General features: G+C 39.7%; 1 protein-coding gene across 2 annotated transcripts; it reads right to left on the reverse strand.

Moving 5' to 3' along the window:
• Window positions 1-1956: 1956 nt before the first annotated feature.
• ipo7 (importin 7) lies at window positions 1957-22416 on the reverse strand. Of its 2 annotated transcripts, XM_057851345.1 has the most exons (25): window positions 21911-22414; window positions 19416-19497; window positions 18303-18456; window positions 18055-18213; window positions 17832-17988; window positions 17192-17281; window positions 17016-17101; window positions 16852-16936; window positions 16625-16759; window positions 13811-13910; window positions 13645-13721; window positions 13418-13534; window positions 9257-9346; window positions 8954-9119; window positions 8704-8864; window positions 6123-6251; window positions 4797-4863; window positions 4564-4689; window positions 4358-4455; window positions 4182-4277; window positions 3851-4071; window positions 3545-3753; window positions 3247-3453; window positions 3058-3174; window positions 1957-2972 (listed from the first exon to the last, which is right to left on the reverse strand). In XM_057851345.1, the coding sequence occupies exons 1-25, from the start codon at window positions 21998-22000 to the stop codon at window positions 2875-2877; spliced, it is 3117 nt and encodes a 1038-aa protein (XP_057707328.1). In that variant the 5' UTR covers window positions 22001-22414; the 3' UTR covers window positions 1957-2874. The 2 variants fall into 2 exon arrangements, with proteins under 2 accessions (XP_057707328.1, XP_057707327.1); XM_057851344.1 differs by having other exon boundaries at window positions 17016-17281; window positions 21911-22416.
• Between the last annotated feature and the right edge of the window lie 87 nt (window positions 22417-22503).

A 22503-nucleotide genomic window follows, 5' to 3' on the forward strand; every position in this document is an offset into this window, starting at 1 on the left:
TGCAGTAAAAAGGTCAGGGGAAAACTATCAGAAAAACTTAAGGACACTGCTACTGATATACTTTGGTGTATTGTGTAATATTTGATGTTACTAATGATTTACTGTGCATAGTCCATAACTGTCCAGTCAACATTTTGAGTTCCACAACAATTGTTTTATTGTGTTATGTACTGGACTGTCTCAGAAAATTAGAATACACAATATTCTAATTTTCTGTGACAGTCCTGTACATTAATCCACCATTTAAAGCAGGGGTGTCCAAACTTTTTGCAAAGGGGACCAGATTTGGCGTGGTAAAAATGTGGGGGGCCGACCTTGGCTGACGTCCTTTACATAGAACAATATACAGGACTGTCTCAGAAAATTAGAATATTGTGTATTCTAATTTCCTGAGACAGTCCAGTATATATTAGGCATAAGGTGTACATTTAACTAGGGCTGTCAAACGATTTAAAAATTTTATCGAGTTAATCACAGCTTATTGCAATTCAAACCATCTCTAAAATACGCCATATTTTTCTGTGAATTATTGTTGGAATGGAAAGATAAGACAAGACTGATATATACATTCAACATACTGTACATAAGTACTGTATTTATTATACCAATAAATCCACAAGATGGCATTAACATTAACATTCTTTCTGTGAAAGGGATCCACAGATAGAAAGACTTGTAATTCTTAAAGGATAAATGCGAGTTTGTATATTGTGACTAAATATTGCCATCTTGTGTATTTGTTGAGCTTTCAGTAAATAATACTGTAGCGACTTAACTGTTCTGCACAAATGCATGATGGGAAGTGGTGCAACCATGACTGTGTGTGGTGGCTGCAAATGCTATATCTTCTCTGCGTTGGGTACACTACAGGGTGTTAAGAAAAAGATCAACTCCTGTCAATCTTCCCCACAATATTTATAGTTGCTGTTGGAGAGATAACAAAGGTTTTGCCAATTAAAAGCACGGCCCCAGTGAATGCTTGAATCTACTCCACTCACTTGACTCTGCCTCTTATCTCTGTATATAAGTAAAACGGCGCCATTGTAGGCTGTTTGCGGCAATGCGTGAATGAGTCGTACCACGAATGCGTTAATTGCGATATTTTCACGTGATATATTAAAAAAAAATAATTACTGCCCATTTAACGCGATAAATTTGACAGCTCTACATTTAACAAAACAAAATAAATGCATTCATTTGGGATGAAATCCATAACTGAGGCTACAACAATCTAACAATATACTGGCAAGCGGGGTGGCCAACCAATTTATAGGGGTGGCCATGGCCACCCCCTGGTGGCGCCACTGCTCTTGATGCCTGAATTTACCTTTAACAAATACGGTATAAAAGCATGGGAGAAATGGTTAAGTACCTGAAAACCTTAAAACAACATACTAGACAAAACTAAAACTTGGAATACAAAACTAGAAAATTTTCAAATTTAAATCAAGAAAATTTTAAAGCTACAGGATCTTAGGATTCTCATTTTTAGCTGAAAAAGATTGTGTATCAACAGTTTTTTTCATGGTTATTCCTCCCTTCGATGCTTTATGCGCTATATATTAATTGCCGTTGACGGTACTAGATGCCCAACCCATTGAAGTGTTTACACATTAATTCAATTAATTGCATTACATTCATTCAGCCGCCGCAACCCTCTCGCTCAAAATGGATTGAACATCTACTAGTGCTAAACTCAATGACAGAAGCATGCGTGGACTTCTAGCATCATAGTAAATGTAAATTCGATCATCAAGGGTTTGTGTCACCATAGAATGGAGATTTGTGTTGATGCTGCCCAAGAAACACAGGTACAGTGGGGTAGTTATTTGTCATTAGCCTATTATAATTTCAAATACATATTAGCATTAACCTTGCAGTCATGATACTAAACTGACCATTTGTCAGAGTGAATGCCAGTCAATGGCAGAATAACGACACACACCTGGACATGCATTCCCTTAGCTTTTGTTTTTAATACGTTGTTATATAGATGGTTCATCCATACACCAACCAAATGCTTGAGACCTTCACGATAAGTCCAATTGTACATGCTTCCACAATGTAATCAATTGTACTTTCAGTGCTCGAAACACGTCCTGTAGCCATACTGAACACCAAGAACATTCTCTTGCAGAAACCTCGGGTTTCCGAGTTGCCCCCGATCCGCTCTGTATGAAGACAAGTAGCCATCGCAGCAAACTTACAGCTTTGAAATATTCTTCAATTTAAAAAAAAAAATTGCAGTCCGATACAGAAGGCTAGGAGACCTGAACAATATGAAAGTGCTAGTCATAAATTTACAGAGATCAGGCATCACATAGCGCTATGAAGTATCCAGTATGCTACATATGAATACAGCTGCTGACACCTTATAAATGCCTCTGGTTGCATTTCAAGGCTACTTGAAAAATCAATAACCTTGGCTTGTATGTACATAAACTGGAGCGTTTATGCTGAAAACAAGTATTATCGCTACCAGAGGTATAATCTTATTACGGCCGTGCGGCCGATAGAGTGATAATGTATTATTTAGTCCCATTATCAATTTAAAGGTTAATCCCCCAATTTTGTTTCAGTGGGAAAAACAGGAGCGTTGTCACCATTATAGCCCTCCACACTGGACTCCAGAACACTGTGTTGTTCAGCACATTTCCTCTTGCATCGTGCTCAAGTTCTTGGTTTGTATTCCCCAGTCATTGGTTGCATTTTGGTTGCTCTTCCATGTCTTCTTGTGCTATTTCCCCCATTTGATTAAGATTGAAGAATGACTGAGAAGAAGAACCAGTTCTGGAACCACTACTTAAGGGAACAACACAAGCTTTTTTCACTTCACTACAATCAGTCACAGAGTAATAAAAAGTAGAGGGTGACTCAATTCATTCCGGGAGCGGTGCCGCCAAAGTCAAAACTAGGTGGCACCACTGGGGCTGTAAATCTGTATCCGCCGTGCTTTTCGATCATCCTGGATTCTGAAAGGTGAAAATGGAAAGTTTAGGGGTAAATGAGGTGTTGTCATATTGGATTATTTATTAAAAATAAATACTTGATGCTTACCATGTGCTGCCCGTCTCTGGTCTGCCAACGTGCCAATGTCGATAAGCTGTTTGCCTTGGTCTTCGTTGAGTACTTGAGTAAGCGTCTGATACCACGCCGGGTCACGTGTCTGGATACCTGCACAAGTGCCGATCAATCAAGATTAGAGCGAAAACTATAGTTTGGCTTGGGTTTGTGTGACCATCTTACTCTGTAGTATGGCTTTAAAGATCTGATATTCATCAACCAAGTTGTCTTCGTCATCTACGGCTGTAGTGTAGCCCTCGAGCGCCGTCTCCTCGGCGTCGTCTTCCTCCCAGTCTTCGTCATCTCCGTCCTCTCCTGCCTGCTTGGCCAACATCTCCAAATACTCCTGACCTTCCTCGTCAATATCGTCCTCGTCACTACCCAATTCAGCTAAATTAAGAGGAAAAATGTCACCCTGAACATTTGAGCGGCAGTGCAAAAGTTGCAATAAGTCAATAAAGCCTTTCAAAGGCAGTCATACCGTTATCATCGTCATCCTCCCCATCCTCGTCGTCGTCGTCATCGTCATTCTCGTGCTCCGCTCGGCAGGCGTATGCCCTCTTGAGGCCACTGAAGAGCAAAATGGCTGCTGGAAGAAGTTGACCACCAAACTCTGTGATAATTTGGGGTCTGTGTTCCAGGTCAATGAGAGCACAGAGGCCCAGGATGCACATCTTTCTGTCGTGGAGGCTGTTTGCAAAACAAACAAAATAAATTGAGAGGTTCACACTGAGCCGGACTCCATTTATGACATGCCTATGCGAATCAGTGCATTCAGAGCTCATACCCGAGGAAGCAGTCGACATCTCTTAGCCACTGGGTGAGGAAGTCGTATGTGATTGGCTTGCTGTTATTGGGGAAACGCAGATTCTCCAAAGTGTTGAGGAGCAGAGGGGGACTGTAATAAAGTGCAGCAATGGCCACCTGCAAGCACATAGTCCTCAGCTCACTGGTCTTCACCTCCCGGGTCAAACGCTCCAGCGCTGCAGCCACAAAAAGGGGAACCACCTGAAATTGCAAAAAATAAAATTACTTGAAGGTGCTACATATGCTTTGTGTAAATTAACCTATTGACACTTTCGACTTCAACTAGACTCTTGGAATGTACAATTGCTAACCTGGTCAATGCCTCGACCTTTGCACTGCAGAATGATTACTTCCAGAAGTTTGGCTGCATGGCACTCGGGATCTTCACCTGGATCACCTGTTAGAATCTTTAAGGGACCAAGGATGTAAATGTTCTGTCCACAGTACAAGTTGCTACGGATCATGTATTGGATGGTAGTATTTTTACCTTCTTGCACATGTCGTACATGATTTCCAGGTATTTGGTGTCTGAGAGGAGGGTGTTCGTATCAACTGTTACATAGTTGTGCAGCAGAGGCATCATGTCTGAAACAAACAGTTGTAATTTACACAAAATATTGTAACCAAATTTCAAACAAGAAACTGGACAGGCGAGCCCTATTGCATGAAGAGGAAATTCTGAGTGGTCACAACCTGTGAAGTAGTCAAATCCATCCTGTTGGAAGACTTCATAAACCAGTGGAAGGAGCTGCCACATTTGAAGTGACACCTGCTGGCAAGTGAGGCTGTGTGCCAATGACAGAATCTCCTCGTAAAACTCTGGTAAAAAGTCAAATTAAAAATGACAACGGGGCTTATGACATGTTTGTGTAAGCATCAAGGTGAAGCCAGAATGTGGCTCAACAGGAAAACAGGCCACAGCTTACCCATTACGTGCTGTTGCAGCACGGTCGCAATCACCTGCAGACAGATGCCCTCCAACTGCTCTGTGATCTGTTAAAAGGCCATTGAGGTCCAATCAAGAGTTGAAATTACTTCAAGTCAGACTTGCTAACATTTTATCTTGTGAGTTGCATACAAAAAGTTCAAGAATATGCAGCTTGAAACGTACAATTTCTTGTTTACACATGACAATATTTAACAGAAAATCAAAATATAAGAAAATGCAGAAATCAAGAATGGTGTTGGCAATAAAACCATATAAGAATAAAGCAAGAATTGACTTTTTTTTAGCCTGTTGCTGCTTAGACACTGAGAAAGATTCTGTGTAAATTTATAGACCCCAATCACGTGACGTCACAACTCCACCCCCGACTGGTGCCGCCATATTGTCCGTCAGCTCATCGTGTTTACATATTGCCGCTACGTACATTCCTCCTATTACTGCCTGTTTTTCTGCTTTTCTAAGGAATCACCACCTAGTAAACGAACCCAAAAACCTTCCTGACAATCGTTAACATTGATTAATCAAAACGGTGAAGGCACGTGTGGGTGTGGCGGTTGATTGCAGTAACAGAGAAGATAAACGGTCATTTCAGTAGTTGCTGTGTGCCCATTGTTAAAAGGGCCAATCTCTAAAGCAGCACGGTTTGTTTATCTCGGCCCATGATGCGTTTGTGTCGACAGCCTTCAGACACAATACATCGATCACGTGATTGTGTGACGTTGGTGATTGGGGTCTATAGGCTGAAGAGTTTTAATGTGCCACATGGGAGTTGTGTACTCCCATCATTGTTGTTTAAATGGCGTTGTTTTTTGCGCTGCCAAGGTAGGCAATGAGTAACTTGATAAACAATATTGTTCTCATCAAGTAATCTAAAATACATGTGCACAAGGTGTTACTTTGGTGAGGACATTTTAAATTTAATCTCATGTGGTCTTTTGGCTTGGGAAAATACAGCTAAACCTATCTTAAATAAATGACCAGCATCAATCATTTCTTCTTTCCCCCTGGCGGTCAAGGTTTTGACCTATCTAACAGCATTTTGGCTTTTTTGTGTGCCTGCGCTTGTACAAAAACAGGCATCATGCCTCGGCACTATTTGTAGCAACTGCCTGAGTGAGTGTTCCAGAACATGATGGGAACAGAGCACGTTCCAAGGAGTTGGTGGGCGGCTAAAGTGCGTTGGCAGAAATGCGACAGCATATCAGGGGAAGTAGTACCATGATAAGCCAGCCGTGTGTGTGTATCTGTGAGTGTGAACGTGCTTGTAATCATGTAAGCGGCCCTTCCTAAAGTCATTACTGTTTACCTCTTTGTGGTCCTCCACCACACTCAACAAGGTGTCAATGGTGTTGAGGATGCCCATAGCCGTCACAGCCTTGTCATCTCCACCTTCCTCGTCAGGCCCAGTCTGAATGACCTGATTGAATGTCATAGCCTACGAGAGCAAACAGAGATAATTGTGATATATCGTGCATGGAGGACCAGTCTCATGTGTTCACAAAGATTCAAAATTTTAAAATGTGTTGACATCGGGCCCAACTGATTTAGACCTTTTTTAGGGTGATGCTGGTAAAATTGAATTCCAATAAAAGTTCAATTGGCTTAATAACAAAGAATACACAAGATGCTCCCCAAAAAAACCTGAAATTTAGTTGGCCATTAAATTTGGCTATCCTTTCTTACATACTTCATGAAATTGAAAGAACAATTTTATATATCTATTTTTCGGTTTTCAGGTTTTGAGAAACATAATTTACTCTCAGAAAAAATTATGCGTGTTGGAACATGCTCAAACGTAGTCGCTGAAGAAGAGTTGATTTTCTCTTTCTCTTCATTCTCTTAAATGAAAAGATGACAACACACAATTCAGGAACAAAAAGAAAGCAATAGTCAATATAATATAATATTAGGGATGTCCCAATCCATGACGTGATCGGAAATCAGGCTGATCGCGCCATTTTTCAGAGGATGGAAATCGGGCGAAAAGGATCATGTTTTTAATTTAAAAAATATATATTTTTTCTGCTTCATGGTCGTACAGCCTCTCACTCTCCCTCCTGCTGCTTTTCTTGGTCATCAGTGCACTGAAGTTTGCTAGCTAAAGTTAACGATGTTTGACAAGTTTGCAGCTTTGATCTTGCCAGAAAAGCTTGGTAGCGCTACGATCAAAGGCAGAGATGTGTCAATCATCGTTTAGCTCTTTACACACTAGCGGCAGTGTGATTTGGCAACTCACTGTGTAAGTGAGAGGTTGTTCTCAGCACCATGAGCAAATTTGAGTGGGCTCACTGAATTAAGCATTTAATAAAGACAAGCATTTTTCTACGTTATTGTTTAAAAATATTTCACATTATAAAGACTGCACGATGGGAAGTAACACATTTAAAACTTTTTGAAAAACAAACAAACAAAAAAAACTTCAGTATCAGATTGGGACTTGGTATCAGCAGATTCTCAAAATCGGGGGGGAGATATGTGATTGGGACCTCCCTAAAGAATAATTAAAAGCTGTCCGGCCAGGACAAATGTCCCCGAGAGCCCCACCCAGGAGCCTTTGAGAATAACTGCCCCAAAGGCTGAACGCATACACTTTTGTCATTTCCAATGCGAATAGGTAGCCCCCCCATGTTAACTCATGAAATGCCTCACAAGAAAGTGGAATTTTACTAGGCAGTTGTGCCAACTGTTTATGAGCTTGCTTCAGAGAAGAAGCTGACAGCTGTGCAAATCTTATCCGGTACAAAATGATATAGAAATGAATGTACCAAGTACAATGAACAAACATATGGGAACAAATAGCTGTACATCACCCAATACAGTGCAGCTTGCCTTCAATCTATAATTTGGGAACATTTCACCAACTAGCAAACAAATTTGGATCTGGTCTAGGCCTGAACGAAGCCGAACGTAGAAATTACAAACTCCTCATGATCACTTCTGGCATTTAATTTATATGTCTCAAACGTCTCCACACACAATCATTCCAAAGCAGCTTCCTTGCAGACACTGTTTAACAAGTTAAACGATGATTGAAAGATGCTGCGCTGTGATGTCCGCTTCTTTGGCAAGATCAACGATACCAGCATCGTTAACTTTAATAAGCAAGTGCTGCAGTGACTGTGAGGTTCAAAGAGCTGGGAGAGGGAGGGTCTGAGGCTCTGCGCAGAGCAGAAAGCAGGGCATATGTGGATTTAAAAAAAAAAAACTATCGCACGTCCTTGCGATGGGACTATCGCGCACGCACACATCGCGATGGCGATGTTTAAACGATATATCGTTCAGGCTTAATCTGGTCCCAACAATTTAAAAAGTGCGTGTTTGCCAGGAAATTAAGTACCGACTCGACGTGTGTTGTGTCACAGGTTGCGCACATATTAAACACTTGTGAAATCAATGAATTTCGTAATAGTTTGATTTTGCTTTTAAATTTGAATGAAACCCAATACTGTTTAATGTCGGTTTCTGAGAGCAGCAAAAACAATTTGTTCACAAAATTTGCAAAAACCTTTGAATTTAGTAAATTGCTCATGTAGAAGCCAAAATTTGTCAAAAACAAAACCTGTCTGCTTTGAAAATGTCTGCACCACAGTCGACACTTCACTGTTTGATAAAATAATCTGTGACTGAGTAAATATAGCTTTATAAATGTGCCCCAGTGAGTGATGTGGGAATCAACAAACAAGATTGTAGAGTTGAATGTTTTGAGCTCAGGTTAGCAGCTAGCTGCTAACTGGCTTAGCTTTAGCCAGTGCACATACTTTCTTGTGCCTGGGCATCAATTGTGGCCGTAGCAGATTGTCTACATATGTTCATAATACTCAAGTGTTGTACATAGTCCCCCCCCCCAAAAAAAAAAAATGAAATAAATGGGGGAAAAAGATGCTTACCAGGTGCTGAGTCATCTCTACTGCAATAGGTGTGACCTCCTCACTGTATTCACAGATCATCTTCTGTATGACGTTGGTGAGATCATCGTTTTCCGTCTCCCTGACAATATGCAGCAATGCCTGCATTACTGGCCTAATGTATGGGGTGATGTGTTCTTTGGCTGAAGGAAGGAATCATACCACACAGGTCAGGAGGATGGAAATGAAGAAATGATATTTCAAGAGCTGTCGAAGTGGTGTCTTAGATCACCTTTGTCCTGGTTGCTGATGAGAACTTGCAGGGCAATGGCAGCCTCAACCTTCACTGGCATCTCATTATCATTGATTAGACAGAGGCGGGTCATATCCAAAGCTGTTTGCAGGTTCTTCTCACTTTTGAATCTCACTTCACAGAAATACTGAATCACCCAGCAGGCCTACAATAAGGTTTGGGATGTAGAAAATTTGTTTTAAAAGGGACATTAAGATGTCATTACATATAAAATTGAGCAAAATTGTGTTGATTTCATTCAAAGCCATTAATACACAAAACACACAGTTCACATTCGCTTACTCTGGCTCTCATGTAGCCCAGTACACTGCTGAACAGGGGGAAGACGTGAGTGTACAGCATGAACTCCATCTGGTCCTTATAAACCTTTTTCTATGGCAAAATGAAGAAGGAAAAATCCTGTTAACCAAAGCAAAACACTTCATGTTTCCAATTTACAACTTCCTGGGTCAATGCTTAAAACGCTTTATAAGGCAATCATTTAAACTCATTGGCTGCCATTGACCTCACGAGACATCAAATCCATTTCCCAGTCAAAATGAATGATTTGGACAGTCAATGGCTTCTAAAGGGTTAAATGGTAAATATTAGTCCATTTGAATATTTACAGTAAATGTTTTGAAAAATCACATTTAAAAAAAAAAAAAAAACAGGAAAGGAATTAAATTAGAGTGGAAAATAAGTATTTGGTCACTTACAAACAAGCAAGATTTCTGGCTGTCAAAGAGGTCTAAATTCTTCTAACGAGGTCTAATCGTTACCTGTATTAACGGCACCTACTTTAAACCTTTAACACCTAAGCCTATTTTGGCCGAATTTGCATGCATTTGATGTTGCCTTTATATTTCAAAGAAAAAATTGTTTACAATGGCCAAATTGGGTCCCTTTTTTCAGGACACCTTGAACTTCATGTCCAAACTGTTGTTTTCTTCACTGACCAATTTTAAACCACATTTTGGACCCAAAAAGACAAAAAAATCCCAAAATCTTTTTTCAAAATTTGTAATGTTGACGTCCCACTGACAACCAAACATGCTCGACCAACCGTTTTGAAGGTTGATCATATTTATTCCACTTGTTAGGATAAACGTTCAAAAAAAAAATAAAAAAAATAAGATTGAATAGTTTTATGTTTGACAATTCAACACAAACAGCAGGTATGGTCATAGGCGTTTTTGGCCTTTACACATACTATGGTCAAAACAGGTTATATACATTGCAAAATAGTAAGAAAAAAAATATATATATCATCTAACACAAAACGGTTTTGGAGGATATCTCTTTGTGAAGTTAGGTGTTGTACCCATCACCTTATCAAAAGTATATACCTACATGCAATCAAGTTTCTCGAACACACATCTACATAAACATTGAAAAGATTATAGTAAAGAAAAAATATATATAACATTGAAAAAAAGTATATTAAAAAATATTGACGAGTAGTTCAATTCAAAATGTGCAGGCATGCTACCCAATAAAGTTTTTTTTTTGTTAGTTTGTTTTTTTTTTTGCACACTGAAAGCTTGAACAGGTCACGGAGCTGCGTCACACACAACGTCACACAGCCTACTCTTTCGCCGTTTGCGCACTGCCGTCACTTCTATTCGCTGAGACGCCGATTCATGCAAAGAAAAAGACGACATACGGCTCATCTTCCTCCTTGAGTTAATGAAATAATGCATTAGCTAGCGCTAAATGTAGTTTTATATTCATTCTGCACGTTTCAAAGTCGCTCGCTCAAACCAACCGGCCTTTGCTTGCGTCGCATGCCTCCCTTTCATTAGTTGGCGCCTCGTTCGGAAATTTATTAAAAATGATCACATTCAGTTCGTCCTTCTTGACATCAGAACGGCTCTTGGGATATGTAGTCTTTTGTGCTGCTTTCGGTTTTGAAAAAGGACAAGAAATGATGGAAATATGGAGATAGATACATGGTCCATGCAGCGTCTGAATGCATATTTATGAGTGCAATAAAACTATAAAACTCAAATGACGTTATCTCCCGTTTTTCTTGATCGATTGACTTAAAATAAAAACTGGTGTGGCCATCAACTTCCGCACTTTCAAATGAGACCAACCAGTGGCACGTGGGTGACGTAATTACAGCGTGACGAAGCTTCAAAGACGATATGCGTAAACGCGTTGCTGCCGATACGTTCGGTGTTAAAGGGTTAACTCATTATCGGTATAAAAGACACCTGTCCACAACATCAGTCAGTCCTACTCCAAACTCCACTATGGCCAAGATCAGAGCTGTCGAAGGACACCAGAGACAAAATTGTAGACCTGCACCAGGCTGGGAAGACAATCTGCAATAGGTAAAATGCTTGGTGTATAGAAATCAACTGTGGGAACAATTATTAGAAAATGGAAGACATACAAGACCACTGATAATCTCCCTCGATCTGGGGCTCCATGCAGGATCTCATCCCGTGGTGTCAAAATGATAAGAACGGTGAGCAAAAATCCCAGACGGGGGGACCTAGTGAATGACCTACAGAGAGCTGGAACCACAGTAACAAAGGCTACTATCACTGACAATGCGCCGCCAGGGACTCAAATCCTGCACTGCCAGACTTGTCCCCCTGCTGAAGAAAGTACACGTCCCGGCCTGTCTGTGGTTCGCTAGAGAGCATTTGGATGATCCAGAAGATGACTGGGAGTGTGTTATGGTCAGATGAAACCAAAATACAACTTTTTGGTAGAAACACAGGTTCTCGTGTTTGGAGGAGAAAGAATACTGAATTGCATCCGAAGAACACCATACCCACTGTCAAGCATAGGGGTGGAAACATCATGCTTTGGGGCTGTTTTTCTGCAAAGGGACCAGGACGACTGATCTGTGTAAAGGAAAGAATGAATGGGGCCATGTATCGAGAGATTTTGAGTGAAAATCTCCTTCCATCAGCAAGGGCATTAAAGATGAGATGTGGCTGGGTCTTTCAGCATGACAATGATCCCAAACACACAGCCAGGGCAACAAAGGAGTGGCTTCGTAAGAAGCACTTCAAGGTCCTGGAGTGGCCTAGCCAGTCTCCAGATCTCAACCCCATAGAAAATCTGTGGAGGGAGTTGAAAGTCTGTGTTGCCCAACAACAGCCCCAAAACATCACTGCTCTAGAGGAGATCTGCATGGAGGAATGGGCCAAGATACCAGCAACAGTGTGTGAAAAGGTTGTGAAGAGTTACAGAAAACAGTTGGCCTCAGTTATTGCCAACAAAGGGTACATAACAAAGTATTGAGATGAACTTTTGGTATTGACCAAATACTTATTTTCCACCATGATTTCCAAATAAATTCTTTAGAAATCAAACAATGTGATTTTCTATGGTTTTTTTATCCACATTCTGTCTCTTGCAGAACTTGCATAATTAGTGGTTGACTAAATACTTATTTGCCCCACTGTATATGTAGCATATATACCAATTATTCAGATTTTTATTTCATGGTTTTTTAAAGAAATATGAATTGTAATGCTTAGAATTACAAAATTATTTGATGGTATTTATTTTAGTACTGACATTTCAACAGTGTCGTGGCTGCTCTTCACAGTAAGTTGGAGTGGCTGTATCAAGCCAACACTTCCTCATTCACCACACGAGTGCACACCATTGGGCGGAGACTAGGACCATGAAGGTGGAAACTGATGGCATGACAATTGCCCATAATGTCTTTCATTTTGTGTGAGTATGTGTGTGTGTGGGATGTTTTGAGAGTCATGCTCTTGTTGGCAATCATGAAGTAAAGACGTGTTTATACCCCAGCAATGTGTTATTTATTTTTTAATTTCTAATATTTCAATTTAATTATTTTTTTAAATTAAAAAAAAAAAAAAAAAAAAAAAAACACACACACACAAGCATTTACAGCCAGCCGATTCTCCCAATTTAAATGAATTGGGTCAATGGAAGGCAATGAGTTCAATAATATGGGAAAAAAATTAATTCTTAAAAATAAACTTTACAGTGTTATTGGGGAGCCATAACCAGAGTACTTTTTTTTTTTACCCATTTAAACTTTTTTAATTTAGTTTTATTAATTTAAATTTTTATTTATTCATAAAAAATATTTAACAATGTTTGGAAAAATACAACAGTTATTAATAATTGTTCAGAATTAAAAGCAAAACCCAGCAACCACATTTGGACATCATATTTTGGGCCATGTAGGCTGACAAATGTTAATTATTGTGACCTAATTGACCCGAAATGTGATGTCTGCATCAGTTTTTTTTTTATTTTTTTAATAAGTACCAAAGACACACACTTGCCCTAAAAAGGGTTAAGCATTAAACAAGTTTTTTTAAAAAATGATGGAAATGAGACCTTTCCTTCAGCACATGCCTTTAGCATCACGTAGCAGATACTTTGCTTAACACCTACATTTCCGTTGTCATGACTAGAATTCAAGCCACTTAAAATGCAGTTTCCAATGCAGTTTACCTTGAGCAGGATCTCCGCCAGAGAGCCTATCATGTGTAGGGCACCATCTTTTTTCCTGGGATCATTGGCTTCATTAGTGAGAATCTGGTGGCAGAAGCCCATTGTCCTTTGCAGCACCTACACAGTTACACAAATATTACAATATGACTGCCAAATAGGCTTTATAAAGAGTTTCATTTTGCTATCGGCAGAAATTAAATGATCAATGAAAAGGCAGATAAACGGACCTCCTTTCGTTTATTGCAGGCAGTAAAGAGGAGCGTCTGGGCAGCTGTTGTAGGAGAAATAAAGTCCTCGAATACATCTGAAGTGGACAGTGATTGAACAAATTACTCATTGGCGAGTCACTCAATCCTTTCAGAATCGACGTAGACTAAAGTTTCCTTTGCTCACCAAATTTCATGCGAATGTACTCATAGGGGTCCTCTTTCCAACGCTCCTCATCGGCGTCTGTGTAGCACATGAGGGGGAAAACCACATCCTGAATGATGCCCTGTAGGACAAAGAACAACGTCTGAGTATTACCGTATTGGCCTGAATACAGGACTGCCCTGATTATAAGACGACCCCCTCTTTTTCAAGGCTCAAGTTTGAAAAAATTTTTGAACACTAAATCAATTTTTGTACAGAAAATAATTACAGTACATTCGAAACAAATAATTATAACAATATATTTGAGAGAAAACGCATGTTATTTTGCCTCAGTCAAATCATAATATCTGAACATTTAAATAGTAAACTAAAGTGCAATCACATTCGTAAATGAATGGCTTCTGGTTTTTGAAATGTAAATAAATGGCTTCTGGTTTTTGAAATGTAAATAAACCAATCTATTGTGATAAAACAACAAAATTGCAATAACTGCATTAACCATCAAAGTCTAACTGTAACTGTAGTCTTGAAACAAATCTGAATAAGGAAAAACATTGCAATAAAATAATGCAAACTGGTTAAACTTGAGAGTAGCTGTGATCTGTCATGACCGAACATTGCGCCATCTAGCGTGTGTGAATGGGTATAATGTCTAGACCGCGAATTTAAGACGACCCCCTCTTTTTCAGTCTTATTTCAATGCAAAAAACAGTCATATTCGGGCCAATACGGTAATTATCAAGCAAATCTTCCATAATCTAGGTGTTTCACAATGCATTGATATGTATATATTGCGATACTTTGAATCCCAATAGTTTATAAATATGCTCCCACCAAGAAGTGATGTCGTTTTAAAAAGATGTCACTGTTTAGTAAATGAACCAATAGGTTTCTACCAAAAATTTCCAATAGACCAAATTTTTCTGATAGAATAGTGTGTCAACTCATTGGCTGCCATTGGTGGTGCTATATGTTCAAAATGAATTGGAAGTCTGGCCACGTCAATGGCACTCCAAACATGAGCACTCAAAGCAATCCTCCCCGTTTAAATAAATGTGGATGTCTATAGTTGTCAATGACAGCCAATGAGTAAAGACACTCAATTATTTACATAAATGTTGCACTGAAACAGTGAGGAAGACAACTTTTTGACGGATTATATGCGACATTGCAAAAAGTAATTGCCATATTTTGAAATAATCGTTATTGTGAGCCTTTTATCATAAATCCTACCCAGATGTTCCCGCACCTATTACAATCATGCCAAAATCCTTTATCTTTTTGTTGCTGAACTGACATTCACATTTCGTGATTCTAACAAAGATTTTCCAAACTAATTCAAATGCTTCACACTAGCTATGTTTAAATGGGCAACATTTCTTTAATCCAATCAGAGTTCAGATTAAAATTAGGATTGGATGCACCTTTTTTATGGACACTCAGAGACATCACACTTTTGACGTAAAATTTGACACGTCATTTGTCTCAACGTATGACGACATGCCCAAAATACGCCGATTTATGGCAGCATTGCAATTTCATTGTTTTTCCGCAAGACAGACGCACGGCGGATTTTCTTGTGAGAGAAATCAACATGGGTCCCAAGAAGGTTAATGCAGGTGATGAAAAGGGGGAAGAGGTGATGCTTACCACTGAAATTAAGAAGGAAATGATAGAAAAATAATAGCATGGTGTGAGTGAAATAGCTCGACAATATGGCCGGTCTCCTCCAACATCTGTTCGCCAGTCTCTTAAATTAAGGCAGTGGTCTCCAAACTATTCCAACAAACAAACAAAACAAGACCTCACCTTTTCACCAATCTAGTATTTTACAAGTGTAAACAGTTGATTGCAGTCAGGTGCTGCTTGTTTTAGTACAAAGGTCTGTGCTTGATCGGTATGAACAAAAACCAGGACCCACAGCAGCCCTCGAGGACCGGTTTGGACACCCCTGAGTTAAGGTGACAAAAACGCTTTTTTATTTCCGACTTAATGTTATTGTAACATCGGCAAGGAAGTCACCAGCCTCTTCAGGTTTTTAATCATTTATTTCAGAACTTTTGCAACGCAACACGGCTAATATCCACCGTAGCCGAGGCCAACAACAACTACATGAAAAGAGTTAAAAAGATCCCACTGTACCGCACCTCTCTCTCTCTCATCAGTCACACGGTGCGTTCAGGAACAGTATGCAAAACACAACCACCACATTAGAACCAGATTCCTCACATTATCATCATCATTATTCGGATTTGTCTGTATAATTCATTTGTTTTGGTATGTGCAATTGCCATTTGTAATTCTACCAGCTGTTTTTATTAAGGACCTAGCGTAGTTTTTTGGGCTGTGGAACGAATTAATTGACCATTTTGACCAACAAACCAGGTCCTGGAACGATTTATATCCGTATGTAGAGCTACCACTGTATACCGGACACAGTATTAAAAGATTCTGTGGAGTTATTTCATATATTTTTACAGTTTTTCCACCGTAATATCTTTTGATGTTTCCAGCAATGTGCCCATCTCGGCTACAGATGAATTTAGTCTTCCACCCGCACTGTCTTCTACTAGCTTCCATGAATAACGCAAACACGTCACAGACATAAGAGGGAATGACGGTTATGATAGCTTGTTCTGAATTTTGAAATTAGTGATTTGATGTACGCCGATCGGATCATAAATCAACTTAAACCACCTCTTCTTCGGAATCAGAATCAAATAAGTATTCCGAATAGGTGTGTGGACAACTGGACATCAAGCATTTTCATTCCAATCAGGCCGTTTAACCGGGTAAATGTGATCATCTTAACCACTGTAGCCTCTGATGGCTTACCTGAATGTGTGGTTTAAGGTTTTTCCATGTGAGAGCATGAGCTATCCCCTGGTTGATGTAGTTGAGTGTCTGTTGGAGTACTCTTGGAGCCACATATTCCTTTTCCTTGTACTGATGTAAGACTTTCAACAGCACCTAACGGTTCATAAAAAATGTCTTTAAAATAAATTGCAGTCCAACCTTTAGCCAGGGATTCGCAGTATTCGTCACAGCTATCTAGTCCTTACCTGCTGTGCTGCCACGGCATATTCCTTGAGGAAAAGTTCAGCAAACTCTGTGTACTCTTTGGTTGTGTTGCCTGGGCTTCCGTATCTATTAATAAAATTAACTTTTAATGTTTGAAGTGAACATTACAATGAGATCTTTACCCCTCAAATAATGAGATCTGTACCTCTCAAATAGTCGAGCTAGAATGTGAAGAGCCCATTTCTTACACTTCCACCAAGGAAGCTCAGGAGGGTCCTCATCGTCATCAACCTGCATTGTTTCGTGCACCGGACATATCAAGTCAGTGGATAATGCTACAGTATAACGTAGCAGAGAATTTATGATCGTCTCAGTTCTCACCGTTGGTACGTCTCTATCCACAACTGTCTTGAGAATCTCCATCCATTCAGTTAGGATCTGTTTGTTGATGAGTTCCAGGGGTAGGTTATACTGTGTAAGCACAAGAGAAAAGTTACTTCAAAATTCTCACTGATTTTACTCACAAAGAAAATGGTTTTAAAGCACTCACAAAACCATTTAACTCTTATATTGAGCTTTTGCAGATCTTAATAATTACACCACGGTCATAAAAATAGTCATCATAGAAGACAAAAATTGTATTTCATGGAGAGGTTTACGATCATCAGTCTAAAGATTTTGTCGATGCGAAACCAACAAGCTGATGATTTTTACACAACTATGCTATTGCTATTATTTACTGTATTTACAGGGCGTGTAAGTCACACTTTTTTCCCTCTTACACTTAGGCTGGGCTTGAGACTAAGCACGACTCATCTTTTTTACCCCCCTACACAGACAGCCGTGAGAAAAGGGCTCAAGGTGTGCCCTCTTTCACCCAAAAATGCAATTTTTACTCTGACTACCGTTTTTTTTGCCATCTTCATCATATTTTTTAGCTGGTGTGACTTAAGGTTTGTAACATACATTAATTACAATAAAATGTATCCCCACTAGATTCTTCAACTTAAAAATGAAATACCTGGAAAAGAGCATAGAGGATTTTGAAGATCTGTTTCTGTATGAGTACAGATTGGGAGGAGTTGTCCGGGAGAAGCTGGATGAAACGGTCTTTCAACATAGGCATGAAGATGTGCATTGCAGCCACCAGAGGCTGACGCTCCTCAGGCTTCTTATATCTGTTTTAACATGAACAAGTCAGCCTGATTCAATACCGGGACTTCTCTGACGTCACACTGACTCACTCGTAGTTTTTCACCAGCTGGTAAAGGCAGAGCAAGATGCCAAGCCATCCTGTGGGGTTGTCAGACTGAAGGTAGAAGCCGATCTTATCCACGATGGTCGTCCACTTGGCGGGGTAGTCGTGCTTGATCATGTGGTGGATGCATGTTGTCAACTGGACTCTGTATATAGAAAGTTTAATCGGAAATAATTTATGCTGCATTCAAACTTATGAATGAAGAATACTGAAAAAGCAGATGTGTGTAGTCACCTGATCCGCTCAGGTGAGTGGATGATAGCCTCCACGATGCTGTCTCGAATAAACTGTCGGTCTTCAAAGGGGATTTTATTGACAGGCGTTTCTGTGGAAGAATCATCTCCACCAGCCCAGTGCTGGGTTATCATGTTCTTAAGATAGATGACACCTACGTTGAAATGAACAGTTAACAAGTTAGGAGAGGCTAAATGACTAATTTTATTCAAATGTCAAAAAATAAATAATACTTTCTACAGCACAATTTTCTGCATGGAAAGAAAATGCATTCGCTATCATTTTGAATCTAGTGCAAGGTTGCAATCTAGGTATACAGTGTGTTCTCTGTGGTAGAGAGGGAGGTACAAGGGGAGTGTCGTATGGGAGGCTGGCATCAGACTGCTGACATAAATGTCTACATCGTTGGCAAGGCAATCAAAATTCAGCCTAATAATGCTGACTGAAAGAAAACTAAAACAACAACACAATTCAAACTGACTGCAGTGATATTGTTTCTGCTTTTTTCTTCAGTGTTGGATAAAAAAAAAAACACAGCTCCCATTGGTTGCATCCACATTTTACATCATTTATTACTGAAAACATCATGGCCTGGGAAGTGCAGTGCTATGCAGACTACTTCAAAATTACTCTCTGAATGGCTGTTTCCATGCTTTTATTGGTTTCAGCATGAAAAATAAATATCTCACAAATAAGACTATAATCTTTTACAACTACTTGATCGATTGTGTTCCTGGAGGACAATATATATATATATATATATATATATAGAACACAAGATTTAGTTTCAACCAAATCTGAGGCCAGTAAGTGCTAACAGACTTCATTTTGTGTAGAGAAGCTCCACTTTATATTACTTTGCTAAACTAAATTCCCAATTTCATACACATTTTAACTCTTTACACTGCATTATATAATGACTGCAGAGAATTTGCCCAGAGAATGCTTTTGCTTTTAAAATCATGGCACATTAAATAGTAGCACTTGAACAGGTGGTGATATGAAAACCTCAACATCTCAAATGTTTCTTTTTAGGTATCGTCCACAGTAAGTCTTTTACACCCTATAAAAAAATGTTGATAAAGAATAACTATTAAAGCACCCGAGACTCACCTGCTTGCCTGACTGGCAAATCCAGCTGTTCAGTCATGGTAATGCGCAGCAGAGTGGATAAAAAATGCTGCCGGGTGTGGCCCTGTAGATCAGAAATAAAAATAAGTCATGCGCTGGGACAAAAAGAGACAAACATTATCAACAGCATCCATCTAGCCTTCTGTTATCACTTATCCTCACTAGTTTGCCAGGTGTGCAGAGCCATAATTTAGCTGACTTCGCCCAAAGGCAGGGTACATACTGGATAGGTTCCAGCCAATCACAAATCACAAAAAAACATCCAGCCACTGATAAATTAACCTGATGCAAGTAGCACAAGCCAGGTAAATTTCATGAGTCCAAGCTACAGTCTAAATTTCTCTTCCGGGTAAAGTATGCTCCAACATAATGAAGCCCATGTAGTACATTCCAAACATATCATTATGCTCGTTCAATCAAACCTGGCCACCATCCATGATAGAGAAAAAAAAAAAACATCCTATGACTAAGCACAGGTCTGTATTTAGAAACAGCACTTGAGCAGGACTCCAATCCTCCCCCAGACAACATGCTTTTTACCAGTTGCACAACTTGATGACAAGTATAGAATATCTACCAGCACAATGACAATTTTCTGCTGCGGGCTACACCATATAAATAATCACAACTATATACTGAATGGAAACCATATATTTATATTTCATTATCAAGGCATAAGAGCCTTGTAGTTGACGGAAGGAACTAAGCTACATTAGGACATCTTACAGTTCAATGAAGGTTACATTTCGCTGTCGTCACAAGCAGGACAGCATAGGGTTGCAGTGTACCAGAATTACATAATGGCCAAAATAATCTGACATTAAAAATTGCACTGTACAATATTTTTTAGTAACGGTATTTTCTAAATCTTATCATTTCTGTATAGAAATCTGAATTTTGCTTGTGACAAAAATTGAAAAAAATCCAAGGGTAGAAGCGATGTGTGCTTGTTTCCACACTTACATTTTGTAACGAATATCCTCTATAACGTCATTTTTATACTCTAAATATTCATTAATACCTGAATAACTTTATAACCGTCCCTGGAGAGGGAGTACCTATATGAAATATAACTCCCTATATTATATTTTGGATGGATAAACAAGTATTTTACCACCTATAATTCCACCCCTTTAACTTTTAGATGGTATTGTTTCAGTTTTTATGTCAAAATTTTCTTACATTGACCACACTTGTCATACTTAAGAGAGGAAATGAAGCTGTGCTGGTTTTCACAGGTTGAGACAAACATCAACCTGAAGTAGGCAAGTCCATACATCACAGGTGTCAAAAGACTGGGGCTCAGATCCAGACCACCAAATAATTTTTGTGGCTCACTAAAGCAAATTATGTGCGTATTTTACATTTCTTTATATATGGCAAAAAATATGTACCAATATTGTAACCTTTTCTCACTTTTAACTCATTGACTGCCAGTGAGGTCAAAAAACAATCCATTTGTAGTGGAATGGATGGCAGTGAATGATCATGTTCAAGCGCAATTGACTGTGATGGACGTCCTATCCATCCCTGTCCTTCCATCTATCGTTGTCAATGGCAGCCAAAGAGAAATATCTTCCCACACACAAACCATTTGTCAGCAATATATTATAGTTATATAGTAGTATACTAAACTATTTTAACACAAAGTTCAACAAATGTATTTGCCATAAATTTCAATGAGTTTGAATACAATGTCGTTATAAAAATCCAACAATCACATGGGAAAAATCTAAATAAGGACATTTATATCACAAACTGACAGTGTATGGAGCAAACGCATGATTTGAAACAAGGACCCAGCATAAGTACTGCCCAAACCGAGGATTGTTGCCATCTTGGCGTTAACCATACTTCGGCCAATCTCGTGTTTTTAAACACATTAAAAGAATTCGTTACGAAAATACATCGTCTAACACAATGATTAGTGCGACTAGCGGCTGTATTTTGTGCATTTAAAAAGTATTTTGTCGCTAATTCGACATGTCATTGCTCCTAGGCTTGTCAGTGACACGTGAGCAGCGGCAGCGACGGCAGCTATGTAATGTAGCAGAGCTCATCCAACAACAACTACTATTCTTTAAATTAGCCTCATTTTGCTTTCTACCGAAAAACGGCGACCGTTCCTTCTAATATTTACACTTCAACTACGCAGTTAACTGTGAATTAACGTGTGCGTCTGAAGCTATGACTCTTTTGGGGATGGGTGGTATAGTACGACGAGGTAGGTAGCTTAGCATTGCTAGCCACACAGCTGGTTCGTCGAGCTCGAGAAGAACGATGACAACGACACAAGTTGGATTTCAACCTTTCAACTTGTGATGTATCGCTCAAAAGTGAGATTTAACATCGTGAAGGCGGCGGTGCCAAAAAGAGTCCAACATGCGCGATGGCACCATCTTGACGTAGTGAGCCGAGGCCCGACGTGAGACCGCGCCATCATCAGCAACGGAAAAGCCCAAGTTGGAAAGCGTTACCTCGCTAAGTTGTATCTCCGCCGCCTCTCGCAGGTTGGGGTCCATCGTGCCCCGAAGGGCCTCGACCAAAACCAAAACATCGGGATCCATCGCTGGCGGGGAGGAAACAAAGATTGCTTGCTTGGCTCGGATTGAGGCTATTTCTGATGTCTTATCAGCTCCCAGGCGCTGCGCACATGGACGCACGGCTCTCCGGTTACCCGGCGCGAAAGGAAGAAGCGAATGAAGTACCCGGATAGATCAGCGCCAAATCTGTGCAAGCAATTTCCGGCTGGGCCTGCACGACTTTGGGACTTGTAGTTTTTAGTTAGTTTTTAGTGGTATTCGAACCAAATATTCAAATAACCGAACTTCTACATGTTTTCCCCACGATTAAACCTCCCAATTAAACCCCCCAATAATGCGACTGAACCTAAAGTTACTTTTTGGCTAGCTGCAGACATTTTATCTGTGTATGCTAGCTACCCATAATCGAAGAAATGTAGCTTTTCTCCACCGGCTGTTGATCACGGGTAGTCGGCTGCTGTTGGAAAATGCGCAATAACATAAAAAGAGGTGACAAATGACATTTCAAAGCATGTGATGTAATGTCC

Source organism: Corythoichthys intestinalis, chromosome 1 (genome assembly GCF_030265065.1).
Source record: "Corythoichthys intestinalis isolate RoL2023-P3 chromosome 1, ASM3026506v1, whole genome shotgun sequence".
NCBI classification, from domain to species: domain Eukaryota; kingdom Metazoa; phylum Chordata; class Actinopteri; order Syngnathiformes; family Syngnathidae; genus Corythoichthys; species Corythoichthys intestinalis.

Bases quoted from the DNA above. Each gene is read 5' to 3' on its own strand.
- ipo7 (XM_057851344.1), bottom strand. From the start codon at position 22,000: ATGGATCCCGATGTTTTGGTTTTGGTCGAGGCCCTTCGGGGCACGATG. The intron at 13,722-13,810 runs GTGAGCAAAGGA...TGTCCACTTCAG, and splicing joins GTACATTCGCATGAAATTTG to ATGTATTCGAGGACTTTATT. The intron at 4,072-4,181 runs GTTAGCAATTGT...TTGCAATTTCAG, and splicing joins AAGGTCGAGGCATTGACCAG to GTGGTTCCCCTTTTTGTGGC.